We start from the raw sequence: 24,764 nt of genomic DNA, 5'->3' as shown, positions 1-24,764 counted from the left end.
TCGTCTTTGTAATAAGTGGAGCTGCAAACAATCAGACATTAATATGGTGGGGTGGGGGGATCAGCCTTGACACCCATATCACTCTGCACACAAAAACTAACTTGAGGTAGATTATAGATCTAAAATTAAAAGTTAAAACAATAAAGTCTCCAGAAGAAAACAGGAAATTATCTTCTTGACCTGGGAGTAAAGATTTTTAAAGCACAGAAAGCAATAACCATCTTTAAAAAGAGAAAGATTTCTTCAAAATGAAAAATTATTGTCCAAAAGCCAGAGTTACGAAAATGAATAAAAGAGCCACGGATTGAGAGAAAATGTTCTCAGAATCTGACAAAGGAGTCATAACAAGAATATATAAAGAACTCATATAACTCAATAACTTTTAAAAATTAACCCAATTAAAAAATGAGGAGAAGACTTGACCAAACACTTCACAAAAGAAAATAGAGGAATGGCCAATAAACAAATAAAAAAGTGCTCCTCATTAGTCATGGAGAAACGCAAATTTAAATCATGATGAGATAATACTACTCATCCACCAGAGTAGCTAAAATTTAAAAGACTCATAACATCAAATATTATCAAGGATTTAGAGTAACCAGAAATCTCATATTGCTGGTAAGAGTGTAAAATGGTACTTTGAGAAAAGGTCTAAAAGCATCTTAAAAAGCTATACACACCATTGTTCTGGAGGTTTTAGCTAGGGCAATTAGGCAAGAGAAGAAAAAAAAAGCGTCTAGATTGTGACATGATCTTGTACATAGAAAATCCTAAGGAATTTAATCTTGTAATACATAATCCTTAGGATTATAGGAATTTCTATATTCACAAAAAACTAATACATGAGTTCAGCAAGCTTGCAGGATACAAGATCCTGCAAAATAGAAAGATATTTCATGGTCATAGACTGGAGAACAAAATTGTTAACACAGTAATACTCCTGAAATTGGTCTATAGATTCATTGCAATCCCTATCAAAATCCCAGCTAGCTCCCTGAAGCCCCCACTGAAATTGACAAAATGGTCCTAAAATTCATACAAAGATGCAAGGGACACAGAAAGCCAAAATAATCTTGAAAAATGAGACTAAGTTGGAAGACTCACACTTCACAACTTCAGAACTTACTACAAAATTACACTAATCAAGACAGTGTGGTACTGGATAAGGACAGACATATAAATCAATGGAACAGAACTGAGAGTCCAAAAGTAAATCCTCACATTTATGACTGATTTTTGACAAAGATGCCAAGACAATTCAATGGAGAAGAGTATTTTTTAACAAATGCTGCTAAGACAACTAGAGAAAAATAAAGCCCCTACCTCACACCATAAACAAAAATTAACCCAAAATGGATCATAGAGCTAAATGTAAGATGTAAAACTATAAAACTCTTAGAAGAAAACAAAGAAGTAAATATTTACAACCTCAGATTAGGCAATGAATTCTTAGATATGACACCAACTGATGAATGAAGAATGATGTTTATAGCACAACACCTTTCAAAGAGAGCTAAAAAGCATTCAAAACAAGGATACATATTATGAATGGACACATACATACGAAGAGTGAGTATGTATATGTATCATAGTGGTTGCTTTTGGAGAGGAAAGAAAGGGGTAGCAAAGGGATAAATAAAGGGCTTAAACAGTATCCACAATCTTTTGTTTCTGAGAAAACTCTGAAACAAATAAGACATATCATTAATATTTGATAGAAGTGGGTGTTGGTACACACATGCATCTTTATGAATATTTGAAATATTTTAACATTTGACAACTTACATTTTTAAAAGAATGAGACATCCTTATGAGCATTCATTGCCAGTGTAGCATAGGACAAAAATTAAGGTAAATGAAATTGATCTAAAACCACACTAATCCCAAAAAGTATTCTGGAAATTGCTTTGGGAATAAGTCCTTGATATCAACGCCTTTATTTGTTATTGCCTTTATTCAAAATTGGAGTACAAAGGACATGGCTCAGAATGATTACTGAAATTTTCCATTTGTTTGTATTCTATACAAATAGCTGTGGCTGGTGTTTATTTTTCTCTCTCTCTCTGTTCCTAAATTTGTTTTCATCAAATTTTCCCAAGCTAAATCTCTTCCTTTTTTTTTCCTTTCCTAGATTTGCATTTCTTTTTCCAAGCAACTATAAAACACTATTTTCTTTTTCCATTTGCTAATAAATCAAATAGCACATTTCCTTGCTTGGTTTTTCACTTTCATCTATATGTTGGTTGACTTGTTTACATCTTTTCTGCATCTTTACTTGTCCCAAGTACAGGACAAGATTCCAGGTGCTAATAAGCTACAGTTTTTACAAGAAAGAAGTTAACTTATTTAGGCCTAACAAGATGGCTTATATGCAGATAAGGATTTAGAAATTATTTAAAAGGGTACAAACTCCCTCTTCATACATGTTTCTCTTAAGGGGGCACAGGAACCTGGAAGGGCTGCAAGGAGGACATAGTTGCTGCCATTATTAGAGTGAAGTCAGTCCTACAGGTGGTTGGGCCTTGTATCCTTGGACACCAGTTCCTGCTGTGTTACAGAGCCCAGTAGGCTGCTTGGCTTAAGTCACATGGAAGATGTAGGGGAGCATTTTATCATCTTCTATTCCCACACAACAGCAACAACTATCATTTATCAACCATCTTCTCAATTAATGGTAACTGCCAGAGAAAGTTCTAGGCATCCTATGCTATCTCATTTAACTTATAATTCCCCGAGGCATAATCATCTCCATTTTGCAGACAGGACACTGGGTCAGAGGAGTGAAGCAATACATGCAAGGTCACACAGCTGATTAAAGGCAGAGCCAAGATTCCCACCCAGTTGTGACTCATGGCAAAGCCCAGCCCTTCACCATTTCATTGCTTCTTCCCTTTCTGGCTACAGCAGGATGTGGAGCAGACTAGTTTTGGGGTGGAAGAGTTGTTCTTTCTCACAATCCACCATGCAATCTATCCATCATATTTATACTCAAAATGGGGAAATGTTTAGGTCTTCAAGAAAACAATTTGAGTCAGGCCGGGCACAGTGGTTCACACCTGTAATCCCAGCACTTTGGGAGGCCGAGGCAGGCAGGTCACCTGAGGTCAGGAGTTTGAGACCAGTCTGGCCAACATGGTGAAACCCCATCTCTATTAAAAATACAAAAATTAGCCAGGCATGGTGGTGCACACCTATAATCCCAGCTACTTGGGTGGCTGAGGTAGGAGAATCGCTTGAACCCAGGAGGCAGAGGTTGCAGTGAGCCGAGATTGAGCCTCTACACTCCAGCTTGGGCAACAGAAGGAGGCTCCATCTCAAAAAAAAAAAAAAAAAGGAAACAATCTGAGTCACAGGGCTGAGTAAAGGAGGCGTACCTGAATAGGGTCCTGCGTCAGTCTCATGGGCCCGATGCGCACCTCCGCAGAAGACACCTGCTAAATAAAGGACAGCACAAGAGAAGTGTCAAGTCTTAAACTACACAAATGGATACATCCTTCCTTACGCAACGCATTGCATTATGCCACTGTGTGCACTAAACTGAAGAATCCAGCTTACTGAACTGGAGATGGGTTACAAAGCATGATGTATAGCACAGTCCTGTTTTTGTATTAAAAAAAAGTATACATTTATATGCATTGGAAATGTCTTTAGGGATACAGCCCCAAATGCTAAGTGGTTGGACTTTGAGTTATTTTTACTAGAAGTGCCTGGATTTTTATAATAAGCATGTACTATTTTATGGAAGAAAAGAATTCAATTCAATAATTATTTATTGAGCACCTACTATGTGCTGGGCATCATGCTAAGGCCATTATTCTGAAATTTCAAAAGAGAATAAACATTTCTCTCAAATCTAGAGGCTAAATCACATGTATGGTTTAAGAGCCTTTCCTATATTTAGATCTTGTTTTTCTTATCTTCATGTTTTACTATGAGGGTCAAACAGCTTAGTCTTACTCACATTTACCATGGATAAATTATTCATCTTAGTTGTATTTCCACAAATAAACTGAGCAACACCACACCATGATGACCACAAGAGGCTTGTCTCTGCCCCACAACTCCAGGAGTGAGCATAGGGCTCTTCAGTGTTCACTGGCCAACACCATCTGGCTGCCTCTGGTGAGCAGTTAGATGGAAGTAAGCATAAAGCAAATATTTGTCTTTATTTTTAATTACTTTACTGAGATTTCTAAAAGTGATTGTTCTCTAGACTAATTTGGTTGACGGTCTTGACCTCACCTCCATGGATCCAATTTTGTTTTTCTCTAAGAGACTGCGGTCATTTGCCGCTATTGGAAGCTTATCCTGCATACCACACTCTGTACTGGCCCCCTGTCAGTGTGAAGGAGCGCCTTTAGCACGCAGCAGCATTTACACAACCAGGGACACTTGCAGTGACCCAAGGGCCATGGGAGGCTTTTCAGTTACAAAAAACAAACAAGAAAAGCAAACTTTCTTTACATTATACTTTGCAAGACTACAATAATTTCCCTTTCTCCTTTCTTCCCCTTTCCCCAAGCTTAACTCTTAGTGCTGGTGCTATGAACACTCTCCAAAGCACCAGTCTTCTTCTCCTCTGTAGGGCTGATTCTTCCACTCCACCCCAACACGGGCACTTGGGCCTCTCACCAAACCAGCCAGCAGAAAACTCAAAGAGCCCTCTAATGACTGCTCATCTGAGGTTCCTGGCCCTCTGTGGGGGGTTCTCAGGAGGGCAAGGATGCCTGTTCTGCTCCCTTGGGGAGGCAGCCTCCTCAACCATGGGTCCACTCAGCAGGCCTGGCACAATGAAAACCAATTGGAGGCTTTGAGTCCCTGAGCCTGTGAACAAGTTCCTTCAGTGTTTCACTGCTGTGTTCAGGTCAAAGTGACAGGCTCATGTTGAGTGTGGACTTCTCTTACTCTTCTTTTGTCTAAGTAAGTCAGTATCCTGCAAGGTGTGGGTGCTGACACCAGTAGAGTAGGGGCACAGCCCCAAGAGCAACTCTACTGGGAGAGGACCAGCACCAGGACCTGCTGCGTCGCTGGGCTGCCAGCCCTTCACCCAGCTCCACTCCCAAGCCAGTTTTTGTTATTGAAATAGACACCCTCTTTCCAAAGCAGTGCAACTGCCAGAACCCTGATTAAAAAGTTAATGATTGGGCCGGACGCGGTGGCTCTCGCCTATAATCCCAGCACTTTGGGAGGCCGAGGTGGGCAGATCACCTGAAGTCAGGAGTTCAAGACCAGCCTAGCCGACATGGTGAAACCCCATCTCTACTAAAAATACAAAATTAGCTGCGCATGGTGGCGGGCACCTGTAATCCCAGCTACTTGGGAGGCTGAGGCAGGAGAATCGCTTGAACCTGGGAGGCAGAGGTTGCAGTGAGCCGAGACCGTGCCATTGCGCTCCAGCCTGGGCAACAAGAGCAAAACTCCATCCCCCCCGCCAAAAAAAAGTTAATGATTAAAAAGGGAAACCAGCTGGGCATGGTGGCTCATGCCTGTAATCCCAGCATTTTTGGAGGCCGAGGCAGGTGGATCACTTGAGGCCAAGAGTTTGAGACCAGCCTGGCCAACATGGTGAAACCCCATTTCTACTCAAAATACAAAAATTAACCAGGCATGGTGTTGGGCGCCTGTCATCCCAGATACTCGGGAGGCTGAGGCAGGAGAATGGCTTGAACTCGGGAGATGGAGGCTGCAGTGAGCCAAGATCACACCACTACACTTCAGCCTGGGCAGCAGAGTGAGACTCTGAAAAAAAAAAAAGTGAAACTAATTTAGTATACTAAGATAAATTTGATAAGCCAGGGTACCTTTTCGCTTGCCCTGTGATCGCTCTTGAGTTCTCTGCCTCCACCACACACAGAAGCCCCTCCAACAAGACCACCTGTGAATGATTTCTCCAGCAAAATTAGGCTCCTAAAAGAGTCATTCAGTGGCAGAAAATAAAGTAATGAATGAAATCATAAATAGAAGCTTAAAAGGAATAAAATAAAAAGTGACTCGCATTGGAAGGCCAAGAGATAGGGAAGGACTCCTGCAAGAAGGGCACAGGCTGTCCAAAAAATAATAATTCACCCCTAACCAATACCTTGCCTGTACACTTTTCTTTCTCTCTTTCTTTCTCTCTCTTTCCTCTCTTTCCCCTCCCCTCCCCTCCCTCTCTCCCTTCCTTCCTTTCTTTCTTTCTTTTTCTTTCTTTCTTTCTGACAGAGTTTCACTCTGTCACCCAGGCTGGAGTGCAGTGGCGCCTTCTTGGCTCACTGCAACCTCCACCTCCTGGGTTCAAGTGATTTTCCTGCCTCAGCCTCCCAAGTGGCTGGGATTACAGGCACCCACCACCACTTACAGCTAATTTTTGTATTTTTAGTAGAGATGGGGTTTCGCCATGTTGGCCAGGGTGGTTTCAAACTCCTGACCTCAGGTGATCTGCCCGCCTCGGCCTCCTAAAGTGCTGGGATTACAGGCATGAGCCATTGTGCCCAGTTGCCTGTATACTGTTCTAAATAATCAATATGTGCATGAAGTGTTGATACAGCTAACCTTACATGGTGGGCTGGCGGGGAAGGGCAGGCGACTTTCGACTCTACCAGGAGAATATCTGATGACTGTGAACATTGCTTAAGTCCCTCTGACCCAGGCATTGTGCCAGGCACATTCACACCTGTAATCCTAGTGGCAGACAGGCAACGGCCACTGCGTCACAGCATGGGGTTTTAAAAGCAACTTTCAAGCTAGAAGATATATCATTTTTCTTCCTAAAGGCAGGAAAGACCCTACAACTTTCTCTCATAGCCACAACAGTTCTCTGCCTGCCATCCAGTGTTCTAACTCCTGTCTGACCACCCAGCAGGAAGGCATGCTGTGAGCTCGTGGGAGGACAGCAGAGCCCGGAAGTGGGGCTGTAAAGTTGCTGCTATTCTCCAAACCCCTGCCTCTCGTATCTCTACCATCCTTTGCATCCTTTGCCTCTCTCCTCCCAGCCTCACTTCACTGTGCTCCCTCCCACGTGTTGTCACTCTACCTGCACTACCGGCGTGGGTGCCTCAGTTTACCAGCTCTTCTAGCCCTGACCCACACTTTGCTTTGTGTCTCTTGGCTTGCCTTTTCCTTCTTGGTCTGTGCTCCAAGTCATCTGGCCTTGGCTTCTGTGTCCAAAAGAGGTCAACTGTCCCAAAAGAACACTGGAACTTGTTCTTGCTGACTCTGAGAGCTGGCACTAGGTAGTGACCAGCAGGAAAAAACCTGTAGCAGGTGTATTCACCGACAGCAGTTTGCAGAGTTCTGCTTCTGACATAGGCGTCTAAGTGCCTGCATTTCACCAATTTATAAAACAGCAACTATGAACAGAAACAGGAGATCATTTACTGACATCTGTATAGCCAGGCCAAGATTCTCTACTTCAAAGAATGAACTTTGAGCAACTGCAGATGCACAGACTCTTCAATTAGTGTATTAGCTCTGATTCCAGGAAGTGGCCAAGTTTGCCAGGGTCAGAGAAACAAATGCAGGGGTGGGGGCATAGGTAACATAATTCCAACACCTGAGAAGAGGGGAGGGTGGGACCAGAGTGTGAAGAGAGACACACTTCCTAGCCACATGGGTTTCCACAGTAGCCTAATGAGGAAGGACTGCTGAACTACAGTGTAGTTTTAACTGTGCTGTACAACATTTGTAGTGTGTCAAATATTTGTGTGTACGTGTGTGAATGGTAACATACACACATATATACATGGAAGCAGGGTCACCAATCCACTTTCACATGAAAAAAAAAACGAGTACTATTTTGTAGCCATTTGCTGACTTCTGTGGTATAAATACCATTGTTGATCTCAAGCTGGCAACATGGGTCCATGACTGCAAAATTAGGAATACATCTTTCCATTCAGAGAAGGTCTATGAGTGGCAAAGTCACTCAGTCTTTGTTGATCTGTAAACGTCTATCACTCACTTTTGCTTGAAGTTTGGCTGAATATAGAATTCCGGTTGACAGCCATTGTCTCTCCCACTTTGAAGTTGAGAAAGAGAAGGTAATACTTCTGGTTTGGGAGGTGGGGAGATCAAAGAAGGCTTCATGAAGGCAGGCAGGTGGTGAAGAATAGAGGGACGAAGATACTGGGTTGGAGAAGGAGATTCTAGGCACAGGGAACAGCACAGGCACAGGCACGGAGGCAGGAAAGCAAAGGTGCTGGTGGGGAGAAAACAAGTGTCCAGAGAGCTGGATTGCAGTGTGAGAAAGCGTCAGCTGGGAAGGCTGGGGTCAGATCCTCAGAGGACACAGGAAGGAGCTCTCTTTTTTAATCTCTAAGCACCAATCACATTGCAGGTGTTTGAGCGAAGGATTAACGTAATAAGATCTGTGACTTGGGAAAATCAAACATTGGCTTGCCCACTTGCTGAACAACCAAGAACAGAGATTTAGCAAAAACTAAACAAAAACACTGCTATGAGTAGGAACCACAGCAATGAAAGCAAGTGGGAAAATACACTGCAATGATTAAGAAAAAAATTACAGGAAAAAAACTCAGCTTGGCTTCACTTCAATAGAAAGGGAACTCCACGATACAACCCAGCTGGTGCAGGGTAGGCAGACGGAAGAGGCAAACTAGCGAGAGAAATCAAGGTAGTTCAGGTTGGTTAATTCACCTGTCACGCCACCACATTCTCTAGAGGTGACTGCTGCAGCTCTTAATAGTTTCAGCTTCAGGAATTTTGTTAAGTAACTTGGCATCGAGTTTTAGAGCCTTCCTCAGACAGGAGGGAAGCTAAGGATTCAGGAAGGAAAGCAGTTGACCTGGAAAGCCCTTTCCTGCCTCAGCAGCTAACGCATCCTTCAAGGGCCTGCTCCAACGCCCTTGCCCTCTGACAATGGTTCAAGTCCAACTTCACCCAAAGAAGAACCAGTGATTTCTCTCCTCAGTACTCCTGTATTCATAGCACTGATTTTGTTACTCATTTAAATATCTCACTCCTTGGCAAGACTGTGAGTTTCTTGAGGACATAGTCTCTGCCTTTTTCACAATTTTATCCCCAGCATCTACAAGATGCTCAGTAAATGCTTTGTGGAATTGAATTAAACTGAAAAGAACAGACAGCTTTTAAGTAACAGAGTGAAGATTGAGACTTCATTCTTCCTAACTCCCAGTGCACTGCTCTTCCATTATGCTCCAAAATTGGAAGCATTAATTCTGCAGCACTCATCTTTCTGGTATGGCTTCTGGACTCCATTCAGACTCTGCAAAATAGATGATGCAGTGCCTGGCGATCCCTGCTTGTGCCTGGTAGTCAGTTAACAGGGCTGGCCCAGCACTAAGGAAAAGGGTATGCATGCGTGTGCATGTGCGTGTGTGTCCAGGTGGGGGTGGAGTGTCTGAGTTCCAAAACTCAGAGTCTGAATCTTCCCCACTTCAAGGACTTCTCCTTTAGAATCCCTTCCTTCCCACCATCTACAGTACTGAGTGTTCACACACACACACAAACACACACAGCTTAAGGCAAGCTTGACTTGCACTTTGTGACGGGTCCACGGTGAAGATCATTTTACACTGAAAAGACACCAGCTGTGGGCACAGAAATAGGCACTTTTAAATGCTCTTCATCAACTCTGTCTGCTGCCCTGTTGGCTCTGATTTAAAAATAGCATTTAATGATCTCAATATGTGCCCTGTCCACCCTCCATTCTCAGGCCAAACTTAGTTCTTTATTCGTCTGAGCTCTGGGTAAACAAAGGTTGTGTCTGCCTTTTGCCTTTTTAATGGGCCCCTGTCTGTCCTCTGGCTTCCAGTCAGAAAGGGACTGGCCCTGCAGCCTCTAGGTGATCCCACCGTGAGGCTGGGCCTCCCTGCTCTATGCTGGGAAACTCTGTCCCATCCCACCCTCTCTCCCCTGCCAACTGTGCTTAGCACACCCAGAACACTCTCTTCCTTCTGTCCCCTCTCAGTTGTGGGCCCTGCTGGCTGGCGCTGCCCTCACTCCAGCCTCCAGCCTTACCTGGCTGTGGTCTGGCTGCCCTCCAGCACCTCCTGGCAACTCTGACACCCTGGACCTTTCAGGGCCCAAGAGCTCACTGGGCAGCCCATGAGCTTCCCTTCTCCTTCCTGCTTCCAATCCTCTGGTCTAGAAGTTCTCAACCTGGGCTTCATATTAGAAGTACCTGGGGAACTTTAAAAATATATCAATGCCTTGGTCCTATTTGACACCAAGAGAATTGGAATCTCTAAAATCTCTAAGGATGGGGCCCAAGTATCTTCAATTTTTTATCTCCTTGGGTTTAGCCAGGGTTGAGAACCACTAGTCTATTCTTTTGAGCAGACTTGTCTGTTGCTAACTTCAATTCCTGCTTAATGGCCCCTCCTGCAGACTCTATTACATATCCATTTACTCAACAAACACCAATGGAACACTTACCTCGTGGAAGGTAACAACACCCACCCAAGACTCAGCTATCATGCCTGGACCCAGACATTGACAGGTATCTGTGTTTATTTCCAGATACCTCCACTGGTTTTTTCCAGATAGCTCCATGAAAAACACAAGATTATAATGTTGGCATGAGGAAGATAAAGTCTTTTATATTTGGTGAATTATCCCCCCCAAACAATATCCCTATGTTACAATAAAAATCAATCAAAAATTTCTTTTATAGTTTTTTTGTTATATAATATAGATGGACGATTACTCATAGTTACAAGATACTCACAGCCAGTGACATATTTCATTACTTTTATGTTTTATGTCCTACTATTTAGAATAGTACATTAATTTGGCAGCACGATGTTTTATCACATAAACATACAAATGTCTACTCATCAAAATATACAACCATGAAATAAAGGATTAATCACTTTGACTTTAAAATTATAGCTTCTATTCACCAAAAACAAAAACAAAAGCAAAGAGCACTGTAATAAAAGAGAAAAAGGCCCAGAGCCTGAGATATGAAATCTAAAACATAAAAAACCAAAAATATTAGTAACCAGAACATAAAACAAAAATTTTTTAAACATCAGTAAGAAGACAGCCAAAAACAAAGCCAGTGAAATGATTTGAAAAAGAAATTTACAGGAGAGGAAATATAAGTATGAAGAGATGCTCATCGTCATTAGTAAGCAGGAAGATAAAAATTTTAAATTACAATGAGATACTATCTCACATCCAACTATTTTTATCAACAGAATGGCAGAATTAAGAGTCAAACATTATCTAGCATAGGCAAGAAAGTGGCCCCTCAGAAATTCTTATACATTGCATGTAATTGGTTTAGCAACTTTGAAAAACAGTTTGGGGACATCTAGTGAAGATGAGGAAGTATATATCCGACAATTCAGCCTCCTATATGAGTGTACCTCCAGGGTGTATAGGAGGCATTTACAAGAATATTCAGAGCAGTATTGTTTGTAACAAAAATTTAGAAAACTGAATCCATAGTCTATTAATACCTATCACCAGAAGAAATTGATATATATATCAAGGACTAGCCATACAATAGAATATTATACAGCAATAAAAATGAAACAACTAGAGTTACTCATTTAAAATGTATGAATCTTACAAACATTGAGTTAAACAACAAAACAAAAATTGCAAGTTTTACAATGATGCATACCTTAGGATACCACTTGAAATTTAAAAATACTTAAAACAATACTGAATATACTTTAGGAATGTATTATAACAGTACAAAGAAATGCTGACAAACTCCCAATTGAGGCAAGTGGTCCTGCTGGTGAAGGGGACGATGAATTCAGGGAGGGAAGTGCCAGGGCTTCAACTGTATTGTGAATGACCTATTTTTTTTTTTTTTTTTTTTTTTTGTGAGATGGAGTCTTGCTCTGTTGCCCAGGCTAGAGTGCAGTGGAGTGACCTCAGCTTACTGCAACCTCCACCTCCCAGGTTCAAGTGATTCTTTTGTCTCAGCCTCCCAAGTAGCTGGGATTACAGGCTAATTTTTTGTATTTTAGTAGAGAATACAAAAATTCTCTACGCCCTGCTAATTTTTTGTATTTTAGTAGAGACGGGGTTTCACCGTGTTGCCCAGGCTGGTCTTGAATTCCTGAGCTCAGGCAATCCATCCACCTCAGCCTCCCAAAGTGCTGGGATTACAGGCATGAGCCACCGCACCCAGCGAATGACCTATTTTTTTAAGCAGTGAATAGTGAGTACATGGGTGTTTACTGAATTAACCTTTCTATCTTCTTGTATATGTAGATATTTCAAAATAAATGTAAATTAGGTTTAATTTTATTGGGAAAGTCTATTTCCTATTTTGGGGTTAACATTAATGGAACATTAGCCACTACATAAATATTCTACATATGCTTTTTATTTTTCCAGTAAAGTCTTTATTTGGTAGAATAAGGTGTTGTATTTAAAATTCCTCAGAATATAGACAGGGTTTCTCTGCAACTTGGTAAAATAAAATTCTAGAAAATTGGGCTGGGACTCAGGGGACCTTGCTCAAGATGAGTAACTGCACTGTGCCTCAATAAGACAAAAGGGGCTGATGAATTCCCCACGTACATCATCTCACGTAAAGGTCACAGCAATCCCACAGGGCATCCTGGGCCCCTTTCTACGGCTTAAGAGGTTATGCTGCAGAAAGGTTAAGCCACTTACCCAAGAGGATGAAGCTGAGATTTAAGCCCAGGTCTGCCTCACTGGGAAGGCCATGCTCTTATTTATGTATTTACTTATATCTCAGACTGTTCCAGAAAGGCCTTAAGATGGTGTACAAAGAGACTTTAAATGAGGTGAGGGTTTTTAAATGACTTATAAATAAGATGTGAAAGATCTGGCTGAGAAACAATGAGCATGGAAAGAGGCAGCAGGTAGGGAGGTCGGTGTGCACAACGTTTGGCACAAGGCACCCGCTCCTGCTGCGGTGGGCCACCCAGACAGTGAGGTCAGGCTGCAAAGAGGGAGTCAGTACTGTCAACCTCCCCCCGTGCACTAGACACAGTGATGCACTTTCCAGCACAGCATCTGACACTGCCCCCTACCCATGCCCTCTCCTTCCTTCCCCACTGTCACTGGTCTTTATAAGAAGTGCTACTACTAGACTCAGCGAGCTTTGCTGTGCCAGTGGAGGGGGGATGCTACATCCCACTGTGCCTGGAAAATACGGCAGTGAGAAAAGATAAAGAGGCCATCCTCTTGCTAACTCTGAAGTCGTAATGAGAAAAATAAACACAGAAGTCATGCAGATGCCATCAGATCTAAACACAGAAAACTTGGCTGGCACAGTCTAATGGAGAAGCCATTTCCCCCTGACAAATAGCAGATTAAAGAGAAATTATTTATACAACATAGTCATGTCATCTACAGTCATGAGAAAAAAACTCAGCCTGATATTGATTATGCATTAAAACGGAGAGAAAAAAATGGCCTAGAATATAATCCATGAAAGTACCCAAAGGAGGCCAGCACAAGGAAGCCTTAGAGAGATTTAACTTCAGAGGAGGAAAAAACAAAAAAACAAAACAAAAAAACCCCAAACTGCAGTTCGATGCTATGATTATGTCAAAATTCTTTCTGTCGTACATGCAGTGCAAGAATCAAGGCATCAAGCTTTCATAATGTAATAATTCAGCCACAAATGACTAGGCTGAGTGTGTGTAAACACAGCTCCATTCCAAGATCCCAAAGATCATGCAGGGTCTGACTGGGAGAACACAGGAATTTAAAGGCAATGGTCAAAACGTGACATCCCTCAACTGACTTCCTTCCTTTTCTTAGAGATACTACTGATAATAGACACTGCTGGATGACTTCAAGCATGTAAAATTACATTGTGTAATAGAGAACAAGCAAAGAACAGTCTAGCTCTGATTATTCAGGAGGCAATTATCCAGACTGTGGAAAAACCCAAGCACTCATTTCTGATCCACCTCCATCCTCCTGCATGCCTCTGATGCCTTCCCTTCTCCTGAACATTACATGAAGTTGGGAGAAAGTGGGGAGGGATGATATTCAAATCAGTAAATTTTGCTACATGGTCAGCAGTTCTGGTAAACAGATTTGATGGGCAAGGAAACAGAAACCACCTGCTAAAAATGAGTTTTAGAGATTTCCTGTGGATTTCAATTATACATGCTGCCTCTGTCCTCAATTTTATCATTGATAAGCTAGAACTGCCTTAGAGGACCAAGAGCGAAATGTCTTCCCTGCTTGTCTCCGTGGGAATCTCCCATTAGGGACCTGTGACCCTGAAGCACCTGGATTTTTAGCCACAGCTGGTACCCCATCAAGAATCCAACCACACTCACTTTCCCGACTCTGGTGTGTCAGGACCACTCATGCTGGGAGATGAACCACGACCTTCAGTCACCAAGTCCAAAGATTAGATGGCCCCAGGGGTAATGAATCCTTGTCGGGCACTAATTCCCATTTAAAAACCAATCTCACTGAAATGAATCCCATTTAAAAGTAAGTAGCCCATGCAAAGTCAGCCACAAAATGCAAATGCCCACTTTTTTGAAAAGGAATTTCACTTATTTGGCAAGAACAATCATGATTTCCAAGCAGTTATTGATAAAAAGCACCATTAACATCCTAATGACATACAACCTGAGTGAAACACTGTACAATTAAAACCTCAACATTTTCAGAAGCTTAGCAAAGATGCCAGAAGCCTGAGACCGGCAAGGCTTCTCCTGGGAAGGTCCCCAAGGCCTCAGGCCCAGCCCTTGGCCCCTCTCCTTTGCTAACACACGTGGAAGACAAGCCCCACTGCACCTTGACCCTCTGGGGCCACTATGTTTTACATCAAAAACCAATGAGGCAACACCCAAGGAACCATACTTCTTCCTTGTATTATTTTTAAAGATTTAGAGAGGTAAGCACTGGAGCAGCATTGAAAGGAAGCAGTCTGTTTACAGGCAGGTGACTAAGCTGAAGATGGGCTCCCACGGTAATTCCCCCTCCCATCTCCCCAAACCCTAGAGAGTATGAAAGGGGTACAGTTCTGTGTCCATTGGTGGAATAGAAAACAGAAAATGTGCGAAGCACAGCAAAGGGTCAAGTAAGTCCCAAAAGACCATTTTGTGTTCAATCAAAGTATGTTTCTTTTAAAAAACGGTTCACACTCACAGGCTATCTTGGATCCATGACATCTTCCTCTTCTCTTGACTGGAGAACAGGCTGAGTAACATATTCTCGTCTAAGAGAGGAACGAGAACAAGGGGCTCCCTTGTATTCTTGCTCTAAAGCTCTAAAGCTCTGCCTGCTTGCTCATTCTGATGAGCCTCAGGTTCTCACCTTCAGTGCTCAAGGCATTAAAATGCTTACACTGCAGAACACTGGGTACTCTATGCCCAGCACCAGGGTTCTCTGATCACAGTCTAGCATTACAGAATGTGGCTTCATGTCTCTTTGATCAGGCACTGGGAGTAATTCTGGCCTACTCCACTGCATACATGGGAGGCCCTGACCTTAGGAGACTGCCTCACAAGTTTTTCAGTTACAACTCTCATGTTCCCAATCTCGCTGTAATTCTGTAAGCAACAATGCAGACTCATGGGCTCCACTCTCCTGGAATCCTGTTTAAAATCATTACTATTTCTTATGGGCCTTGGGGCCTTTGTGTAAGAGAGGCAATGCTTTAGAAATGGCGATGGTGCAGAGATAGGGCCAGGAGACATACAAAGCTACAAGTGCATCCTAGTGGAGCATCCATTTTTATGTCAAGATGAAACAAGTTAAGCGATTTAACTACAAAGTCCTTCAAAATATTTTTATCTTAGTTGAGAAGACCAGAGTATAATGCAAAGTTCACATGAATTTTTAAGCTAAAGAATGAAATTTCACAAAAATCTAATGCTTGCAGCAGATCACTTTACCTGGTGGAGGTAGGCATCTACTTTCTCCACCCTCAGATTTGAAGAGGTTTGAGAAGCACCAATCTAAAGGAAGAAGACCAATTCACGGAGCTAAGGCGTTGGCATTTTAGTTCAAAGTGTCTAAAGTCCCACCGTCACACATAAGGATTCCCGGGGATCCCTGGACACTCAGATGGCTAAAATACAGCCCTGGGAATGGTGTCTGGTGAACCAAATGGTGGGTCTATGTGGACTTGGAGTTCTACTGGTGTAAGCCCAGCCTCTTTCTAAACAACCAGTGGACAACTTTATGCTCTCATTAGAAAGCACTGCCTTCAGTTGCACTGAAATCTGCATCTTTGTAACAGAAAGACTTGCCTCGCCTCCTCCAGGGGTGCCCACATGCTAAAATTCATCAATGCTGCTTATTTGACCTTACTGGTCAAGGTTGCTGCAGCCTGTCACATGGGTAACAACATCCTCCCCATCTCTTTCCAAACCGTCACAATTTCAAGAACAGGAAGAAACTTAGGGGAACAGAGGCCATGATGTTCTGTGGCTGAGCTCACAGCCCTCAATTTAAGTCTAACCACAGGAGGAAGATATATGAAGATTGAAATGATGTCTAGAGGGTAACAAGTCCCAGTATCAGGAGGTCCAGACCCTCTACTTTTCAGTAATGCCTAAAAGGCACTGTTTCCTTATGATGGGAGACAGGTACTAGCATATGGGTGGCAGGGCCCCTGAGGGGAGATAGCTATACTCAAGAGTAGCACCAATACTTAGTTTAGATCCACAAACTTTCATTAAGCATCTATTATGTGCCAGGTACTACACAGAAAATAAGCCAAAAAAGATAAGCAAGACTGAGTGTTCACACCTTCAAAGAGCCCATAGTCTGAAGACAGGAGTGAGGAGCAGGGTGGCAGTGAGATGACCATGAAGCCAGAGAAACCTAGGGCAACTTAGCTCAATCTGGAGATTCAGGCAAATTTCCAGGAAACCACACTGGAGATCAATGTTGAAGGATCAGTGAGAATGAGCCAAGTGAAGACCAATGGAAGGAGCATTTTTGGCAGATGGAATGGCACAAGGATGGCAAAGAACAGAGTTTGTGTGAACAGTCCCAGGCAATGTGGAACAGACCATGTGGCTAGAGAGGGAGGAAGGAGCCAGGTCACAGACGGCTGCTGTGGTGAGAAGCCTGGGCTTTGCTAGGTGGACAAAGGTGTAGCATAGTTGGATTGTAGTTGGCTGGATCACTCTGGTTGAAATGTGCATAGGCTAAGGGAGGAACAGAGATCAGAAAGGAGTTCCTGCAATGATCCCCGTGGTTCTCAAGGTGTGGTCCCCGAACCAGCAGCAACAGCATCACATGGAACTTATTAGAAGGGGAAACATTCAGGCCCCATCCGAGATCTATTGAATCAGAAACTCTAGGGGTGGGCCCAGTGTTTAATGACTGGCCTTCCAGATGATTGTGATGCTTACTAAAGTTTGGGAACTACTGGTGTTGACAAAAGATGATGAGTGTCTACACTAGGAGCAGTGGTGAGGGGTGCTATGATTTGAATTTCCCCTCCAAAATTCATGTTGAAATTTAATTGCCATTTCGACTGTATTAAGAGGTGCGACCTTTAGGACGTGATTAGGTCATGGGGCTCTGCCCTCAGGAATGGATTAATGCTGTTATCTTGAGAGTGGGTTAGTTATCACAGGAGAGGGCTCTTGATAAAAGGATGAATTCTGCTTGCTTTCTTTGTTCTGTCTCCCACACTCACTTGCCCTTTCTACCTTCTCCATGAGATGACACAGTACAAAGGCCCCTGCCTTTGTACTGAGTTTGAGATGTCTCTAGTCCTTTCAAAATGCAAAGTCAGGCTCTGGGATATATAAGTATGAAGCTCAGGGAGAGTGACACCAGCATACAGGAAAGGCAGTTAAAACCTTGCCATCACTCACAGCAGAAGACCAAAGACAGAACTCTGGAGAACACCAGTATCAGAGGGTTGAGGAGAGGCAGAGAAGTACACATGAGAGCTGGAAGAAGGAAAAAGAGAACAAAAGGGGAAACAAGCAGATTCTCCCAGAACCTCAGTTACTCCCACAGAGCACTGCTAAGTAGGTTGCCTTCCCTAACTTAGAGTATCTATTTACATAACTCACCACAATCAATAAGAGTCAATATATGATCATCTCAAGAAATGTCAAGATAGCATTTTGATAAAATTCAACACGTTTAAAAATTCTTTTTTAGATAGCCTCCCCAATCCATTCCTTCCTTTCTCCTTCCAGGAGTCACTGACTTCTGTTTGGAAATCTCTGTTTGGTTCTAAAGACATGTGGGCTGGGAGCGGTGGCTCACACTTATAATCCCAGCACTTTGGGGAGCCAAGAGTTCAAGACAAGCCTAGGTAACATGGTGAGACACTATTTCTACCAAAAATAAAAAAGAGTAGCCAGGCATGGTGGTGTGTATCTGTAGTCCTAGCTACTCAGGAGGCTGAGGTGGGAGAATTGCTTGAGCCCAGGAGGTTGAGGCTGCAGTGAGCCATGTTTATACCACTGCACTCCAGCCTGGGTGACAGAGTGAAACAAGAAGAAGAAAGAAGAAATAAGAAGAAGGAGAAGGAGAGAAAGAAGAAGAGGAAAAGGAAGAGAAGGAAGAGGAGGAGGAAAAGGAGGGAGAGAAAGAAGAAGAAAGAAGAAGAAGATGAAGAAGAGGAGGAGGAGGAAGAAGAGGAGGACAGGTAACCATAACTAAGCATTTCATTTTCCTGGCTATAGCAATTGGTTAGGAGTAATCATGTGACTTGGACTGCTACAGCAATTGGTTAGGGGTAGTCATTTGACTTGGGCTAGTCCACTCAGTTTATCCCAGGATTTTGCTAGCAATGCTGGGAAAAAGCTATTCCACTTTTAATAAATATTCTCACTGTTTATCAAAAAGAAACGTGTAGTGAGGTTCTTTCTCGTAACATCTCGACACCATGTGAGAACGAAAGCAACACCATGGAAAGCAGAGTGGAGAAATGGAAAGAAACAAGATCCTTTGTAACACTTCCAAATTACCAGATCAAGACTTGCCCAAAGCCATATCTAACTCTGGATTTTTCAGTTAGGTGAGCCAATAAATTGCCTTTTTTCTCCTTATTAAATAAGGTTGAATGAGCTCTCCTGTGTTTAAACGGAAAGAATCTCAATGGAAACAAATGACTTCCCCTTGTTGATATTAGAGAGATCTGATGATATGTATCCTTTGGGTGGGCAATAGGCCACACAAGCTACAGGTGCATTAGTGTGTGGCTTCTTAAAAGGAGGGATATGAAATAATCACAAGCCAAATGACTGGAGTCAAAACCAACACCTGAGCAGAAGATAAATGGTATTCCAACTGAGGGATCATAGAACCACTTTTCACAGCTGTCTTTGGATCGAGAACACTCATGGAATTCTGAGAAAGCCAGGGGTCTCACCAGAAGCTAATGTACCCCAAAGTCTCACATGTCAACCACCAGTCCTTATGCTAAAGCTTCTCCAGTCACAGTAAATGTCAGAAGGTTCCTCAAGAAGCATTAATGGGAAATTCATTCCCCGAGGTCTGGCATGTTCGCACGGTTTTGTCTGTGGTTCTTATATTTGAGAGTCCAGTTTGGCTGAATGTAGAATAATCGGCTCACTTTTTCTTTCCTAGATTATCTTTAACATATTTTCTCCAGTATCTCCTGGCTTAAAGCATTGCTCTCAGGTTCTGATGCCAATCTGATTTCTTTTCCTTATAAACGACTTGGTCTTTTTGCCTAGATGCCCCAAAAGACTTTTTTTTTCTTTATAGTGCAATTATGTTACTAGAATATGAATTAATGTTGTCTTTTTGGATTGATTTTCCCAGCACACAATGGGGTTTGGTTTTTTCTTTTCAGAGGCTCCTATTATATAGAGGAGTTATGTATGTATATGTATTATATATGTGGACCTATCTAGATAGATATAATATACATTATATATATGATATATATTATATAATGAATCATCATATATTTGTGGAGCTCCTTTGCCTGTCTTGCATTCTATCACTTCTCAAATAGTTTCTTGTCTTCTTTATTTCTGTGTTTTTCTTCTTCCTTTCCAATTTCTATACAGTGCTTTCTGCAGTGTTTACTCACTCTTATATTTCTTCCAGTTCGACCTTCCTTTCCTAGATTTTTTTTTGCTTTTATTTCTATTTCTTTTCTGAGTAATCAATTCCCTTTCACATTTTTCTGTTGTCTAATTATGTAACCTGTGTTTTTTTTAATTTGCATTCGTCCTGTTCTTTTGTAACTTTTAATCATTTTCTTAATTTCTTTTAGCTCATTTGAAATATTAGGTTGCAGTTTCTCCTCTGCTTTGTGGGCATATTTTTCTCATTTGTCCTTACTGTTTGCCAACTGGAGCCTGGGAAGCCCCCTCCACTTTAAGCGAATGTGTTCACATCGACAGCAAGCCCTCCACTCCTGGGGGACTGTCCCCTTTTTGGGACAGGTGTTGAGAGAAGTATCTGGGTCCCCAGCCCTGGGATCCCCAGAAGTTTGTTTGTCTGCCAGCTGCTTCCTCCTGCAGACTTCCTTGTTACTGTCATTGGTTTGGCCCTAACTGCTCATATTTTTGAGTTTATAGACATATACTCTAATCCTTAGTTTTATGAAAGATGCTGCTTATGGACTGCGTGCTCTGTCAATTTACATTATTGTTCTCTCTGTTTTTATGAGTTGATATAAGAGGCTTAAAATTATACCACAGAGCAGGATCCATGAAAGAAAAAAATAGCAAATTGGATTATATTAACATTAACAAATTCTGCTTTCAAAATAAGCTGTGAGAAGAATAAAAACACAAACCACAGATGAGGAGAAAATATTTTCAAACATAAATGTGGTAACGGACTTATATCCAACATACACAAAGAACACTAAACTCAACATTAAGAAAACAAACACCCAATTAACAAATGGACAAAAGATCTGAACAGACACCTCACCAAAGAAGATGCTTGCCATCATTTGTCACCAGGGAATTACTAATTAAAACACACCTAGTAGAAGGGCTAAAACCTAAAAAACTGACAATGTTAATTGCTGACAAGGATGCAGACTAAAACTCATTCACAACTGCAAAAACAAAAAATTTAGGAATAAATTATTTCATTCAAACATTTCCTCCACAAATGTTTACTGAGCAACACTATGTTTCCCCAGCAAACACTGGGGAAAAACTTTCACTGCTATACAAGCTAATAAATGGCTAGACTTGGATTTGAACTGAGACTCTCTGACTCCAGAACCTGTGCCTTAACACATCATACCGCACATTCAGACTATCTGAGTGTCAGAAAATATGACTGAAATAAATGGAATGAGATGCTGTTTTCCTGGGTGGAAAACCAGTACTAAAAAATGCTAAGTCTCTCTTAAATTAACCTGTATACTAATTGCTATAAATACACTGGCACAACTTTTTAAACTTGTGAAATGATTCTCAAATCCATATAGAGGAATAAATTCCAGCCACTGGCTAATAAAACTGTGAAGAGTTACAAGTATTTTGCTCTGCCAGTTGTGACAATAATACTTCAAAGATACAAGTATCAAAATAGTATGCTTCCAGCAGAGAGATCAACGAAAAAATAAAATCTAGAACTGACCCAATTTTACACATATCTATACATATATATAAAGCGATATATGTGATTTATTATATATTAAAAATGTCATTTTATATCAGTGAGAAAGAAATGGATAATTCAATAATAATATTGAGATAACTGGTTAACTATATGGAGAAAAATTAAGTCAGCTCTATGCATCATGACATATACCCAAATTACTTGCAGATAGATTAAAATTTTAAATGAGAAAAAAAATCCCATGAGAATATTGAAAAACAATTTAAGTGAACATTTCCAGCATTCAAGGGCCCGGAAGGCTTTTGTTAAAAATAACATCAAAGACATAAACCAAGAAAAGATTGTTAGGTTTTTACTAAGGAAAACATATTAAAAAGCATAATAAATATTTAAATACAAAGCTAACTGAGAAAAATATTAGTAATATATGATAGTAAAGGGATTGGCATCCTTATTAGAGTTTTTTGAATCTCTACTAAGACAATAATAAAACAGGCGAACATCCCAATTAAAAAGGGTCAAGAAAAGGACAAGCAATGCTCAAAACAAATACACAAATGGGCTGTAAAACCAGGCAGCAATGCTCAGCCTCTCTGGCAATCCAAAAATGCAAATCAAAATAACCAGATTCCACTTTTGACTCCTCAAATTCCAAAGATTTTACAGTGAATTTCACAGTGATGATGAGGGTCTGGGGCCATTAGTATTTTCATACCCTGCTAGAGGGAGAGGAACACTGTCTGAGTGACTCTGGATCCCTTAACACACAACATATACCTTCCTGAGCCTTGGTAACTGAAACAGTTAGAACCTTAAAGTGTGTTTGATACTCTTTCAATTGCTGTCCCCTTTCCTCTGTTTATATGTCTGCCATGATATTTATCACACAATAATTTTATCACCATAACCACAAACTGTTGGGGGCAGGAGGAACCTAGGAGACAGATGCCAACTCCACCCAACCACAGTCAGAGAACCAATAAGTAATCAGCTGTGACAAGATGCATCCCAGCACCAAACACTCAAATCCATCTGCGCAACCAACACTCACAGATATTTGGTGAGTGGGTGTTTAATTTAATACATCATTAAAAAGCTAAAAAAGCTCTTGGTAAATGGAAGATTACTTTGCTCCTTAGCACAAAATGTAGGCTGCTGGAGAACTAAAGCTGCCAATGTTGCTAAGTGGTAAATGGTTTTTGTTTTTTTTTTATGTTGTAACAATTTTATTTTGATTTTTAAAAAAGGAGTCTCTTGATTTAATCAGGGCTTTGGGGTCATAGGGGGATTAGTCACTGTCACAGTCATAATAATGCATTTATTCAGGAAAAACTTTAATTTTCTTTGTCTTCTTCAAAAACAGCTGCCGGAACACCTCAAATTAAGGGATGTTCATCTAAAACACCTTTACTGAAACTTGATTCCTTGGGCCAGAGGAAAGTCTTTACTGTAGTTGATAGTACAAGTAGACCTTCTCATGTACTGTTTCCAGGCATCACTGCCAGACTCCCTGCCACCACCAGTGTGCTTTTCTCCTCCAAAGGCACCTCCAATCTCAGCCCCACTTGTTGGAATGTTGACATTTACAATGCCACAGTCTGATCTTTAGGTCCAAGCCAGCGAAAGATTCTGCTCAGATCTTTGGTAAAGATGCTACTTGAAAGTCCCTGTTTTACTTCACTATTCCATGCAAAGACCTCTTCTTCATTCTTGAACTTAAAGACATAGAGAATCGGAGCAAAAGTCTCTGTGTGTGCAGTGGATGCATCGTGGGCAAGACCTGTCACAATTGTCGGTTCTACGTAATTTCCAGGGCGATCCATAACCTTGCCCCCATAGACCACTGTGCCACCTTCTTTTTTTGCTTCTTCCACTGCTCCAAGAAACATGCTCACTGCCTGTTTGGTGTGGAGTGGCCCATAGAGAACATTAGGGTCCCATGGGTTCCCAACTCGGATCTGTGCATAGGCCTTTTTAAGTCTGTTTACAACCTCATCATGGATGCTTTCATGTACAAACAGTCGCCTCGCAGTGGTACACCTCTGGCCAGCTGTTCCCACGGCAGTGAAGAGAGCTGATGGAACAACTAAGCTGAGGTCTGCATCTTCAAAGGCAATAATGGCATTGTTTCCTCCAAGTTCCAACAAACTTCTCCCAAACCTCTCCTGCACCATCAGGGTCACCTGTTTTGCCACCTGAGTGCTCCCAGTGAAGGACAGCAGGTTCACTCGTTCATCTTTGGCCATTGCTGTGCCAATATCTGCTCCACCACAAGTCAAGGAATAAATTGCACCAGGCAGCTTGTCCTCCAGAACCTTGGCTATTATCTTTGTGACAGCCACACTAATGAGGGAAGTGGTTGGAGCTCCTTTCCAGAAGCAGACATTTCCACAGATCATGGCAATGGCGTTGTTCCAACCATACACTGCCACAGGGAAACTGAATGCCGTGATGATTCCAACCAGGCCTACAGGATTCCACTGCTCAATCAGTGCATGGCCAGGTCTTTCAGAAGGCAAGATAGGTCCTCCAATCATCCTTGATAAACCAACAGCATAGTCACAGATATCCACATACTCCTGAACTTCACCCACACCTTCCACTAAGATTTTCCCCATCTCCAAAGACACCAAGCTTCCTAGTACTTGGATCTTCTCCCGCAAGGCATCGCCAATCTGTCTTACTATTTCTCCTCGTTTTGGAGCAGGAATATCTGCCCAGATTTTCCATGCTTCTCTTGCTTTCTTTACAGTTTCTTCATAGTCTGCCACACTGGTCTGTCGGACTCTTGCTATTGGCTAGTTGTTAGCAGGGCAATAGGTCATAATAACCTCTCCCCGGCCTCCCCAGCTTCCATTATACACGCCCTCGTTTTCCTCGCGGAGCCCCAGCTCTTTCAGCCATGCATACTGGGGCTGATTGATGAGGAGAGTGGACATGAAGGCAGCAGGCCTGCTCCAAGGTCCAGGGAGCTTGCTGGTCTTTGCAGCGTGCACACACAGCGCGTGAGGCAGGCGCCACATCAATGGTTTTTAATGTAAGACCAGATTGGAATTCATTTTCCACACGTGGAACTAGAGGTAATAATACTTACCCCTTGGAGACGGCAGATGCCAAATCTGTATTACTCACGGATGTATCTTGGCACAGCAGGCAGTTGATAAGTGATAGATATTATGATGATAATCTCTCATTCATTCTTTTGGAAACTCCTTACTGAGCCCCATAGTGATAAGGAAATGAAATAAGTGCCTTACATTTGTTATCTAACTTAATAAGCTGGGTCATCACCGCAT

General features: G+C 42.0%; 2 protein-coding genes across 13 annotated transcripts in view; both read right to left on the bottom strand.

Annotated features, from left to right (window-relative positions):
- Positions 1 to 24,764, bottom strand: part of PDE8B (phosphodiesterase 8B) — a 256,055-nt gene that overhangs the window by 118,500 nt on the left and 112,791 nt on the right. For 8 of the 12 annotated variants that reach the window (XM_063664925.1, XM_063664927.1, XM_063664928.1 and 5 more), the window contains exon 2: positions 3,375 to 3,434. In XM_063664925.1, the coding sequence (XP_063520995.1) occupies positions 3,375 to 3,434 (60 nt within the window). Of the gene's footprint in view, positions 1 to 3,374; positions 3,435 to 15,824; positions 15,844 to 24,764 lie in introns of those variants that run through there. The other 4 variants (XM_054489757.2, XM_054489760.2, XM_063664929.1 and 1 more) reach the window with 3 other exon arrangements.
- On the bottom strand, positions 22,688 to 24,506 carry LOC129037528 (alpha-aminoadipic semialdehyde dehydrogenase-like). Its single transcript, XM_054489763.2, is given in 2 exon segments — positions 22,688 to 23,072; positions 23,075 to 24,506. Coding segments are annotated over 2 exon segments (1,614 nt in total). The 5' UTR covers positions 24,492 to 24,506; the 3' UTR covers positions 22,688 to 22,875.

Source organism: Pongo pygmaeus, chromosome 4, assembly GCF_028885625.2.
Source record: "Pongo pygmaeus isolate AG05252 chromosome 4, NHGRI_mPonPyg2-v2.0_pri, whole genome shotgun sequence".
NCBI classification, from domain to species: Eukaryota; Metazoa; Chordata; class Mammalia; order Primates; family Hominidae; genus Pongo; species Pongo pygmaeus.
This window is presented reverse-complemented; position numbering and strand designations above follow the sequence as displayed.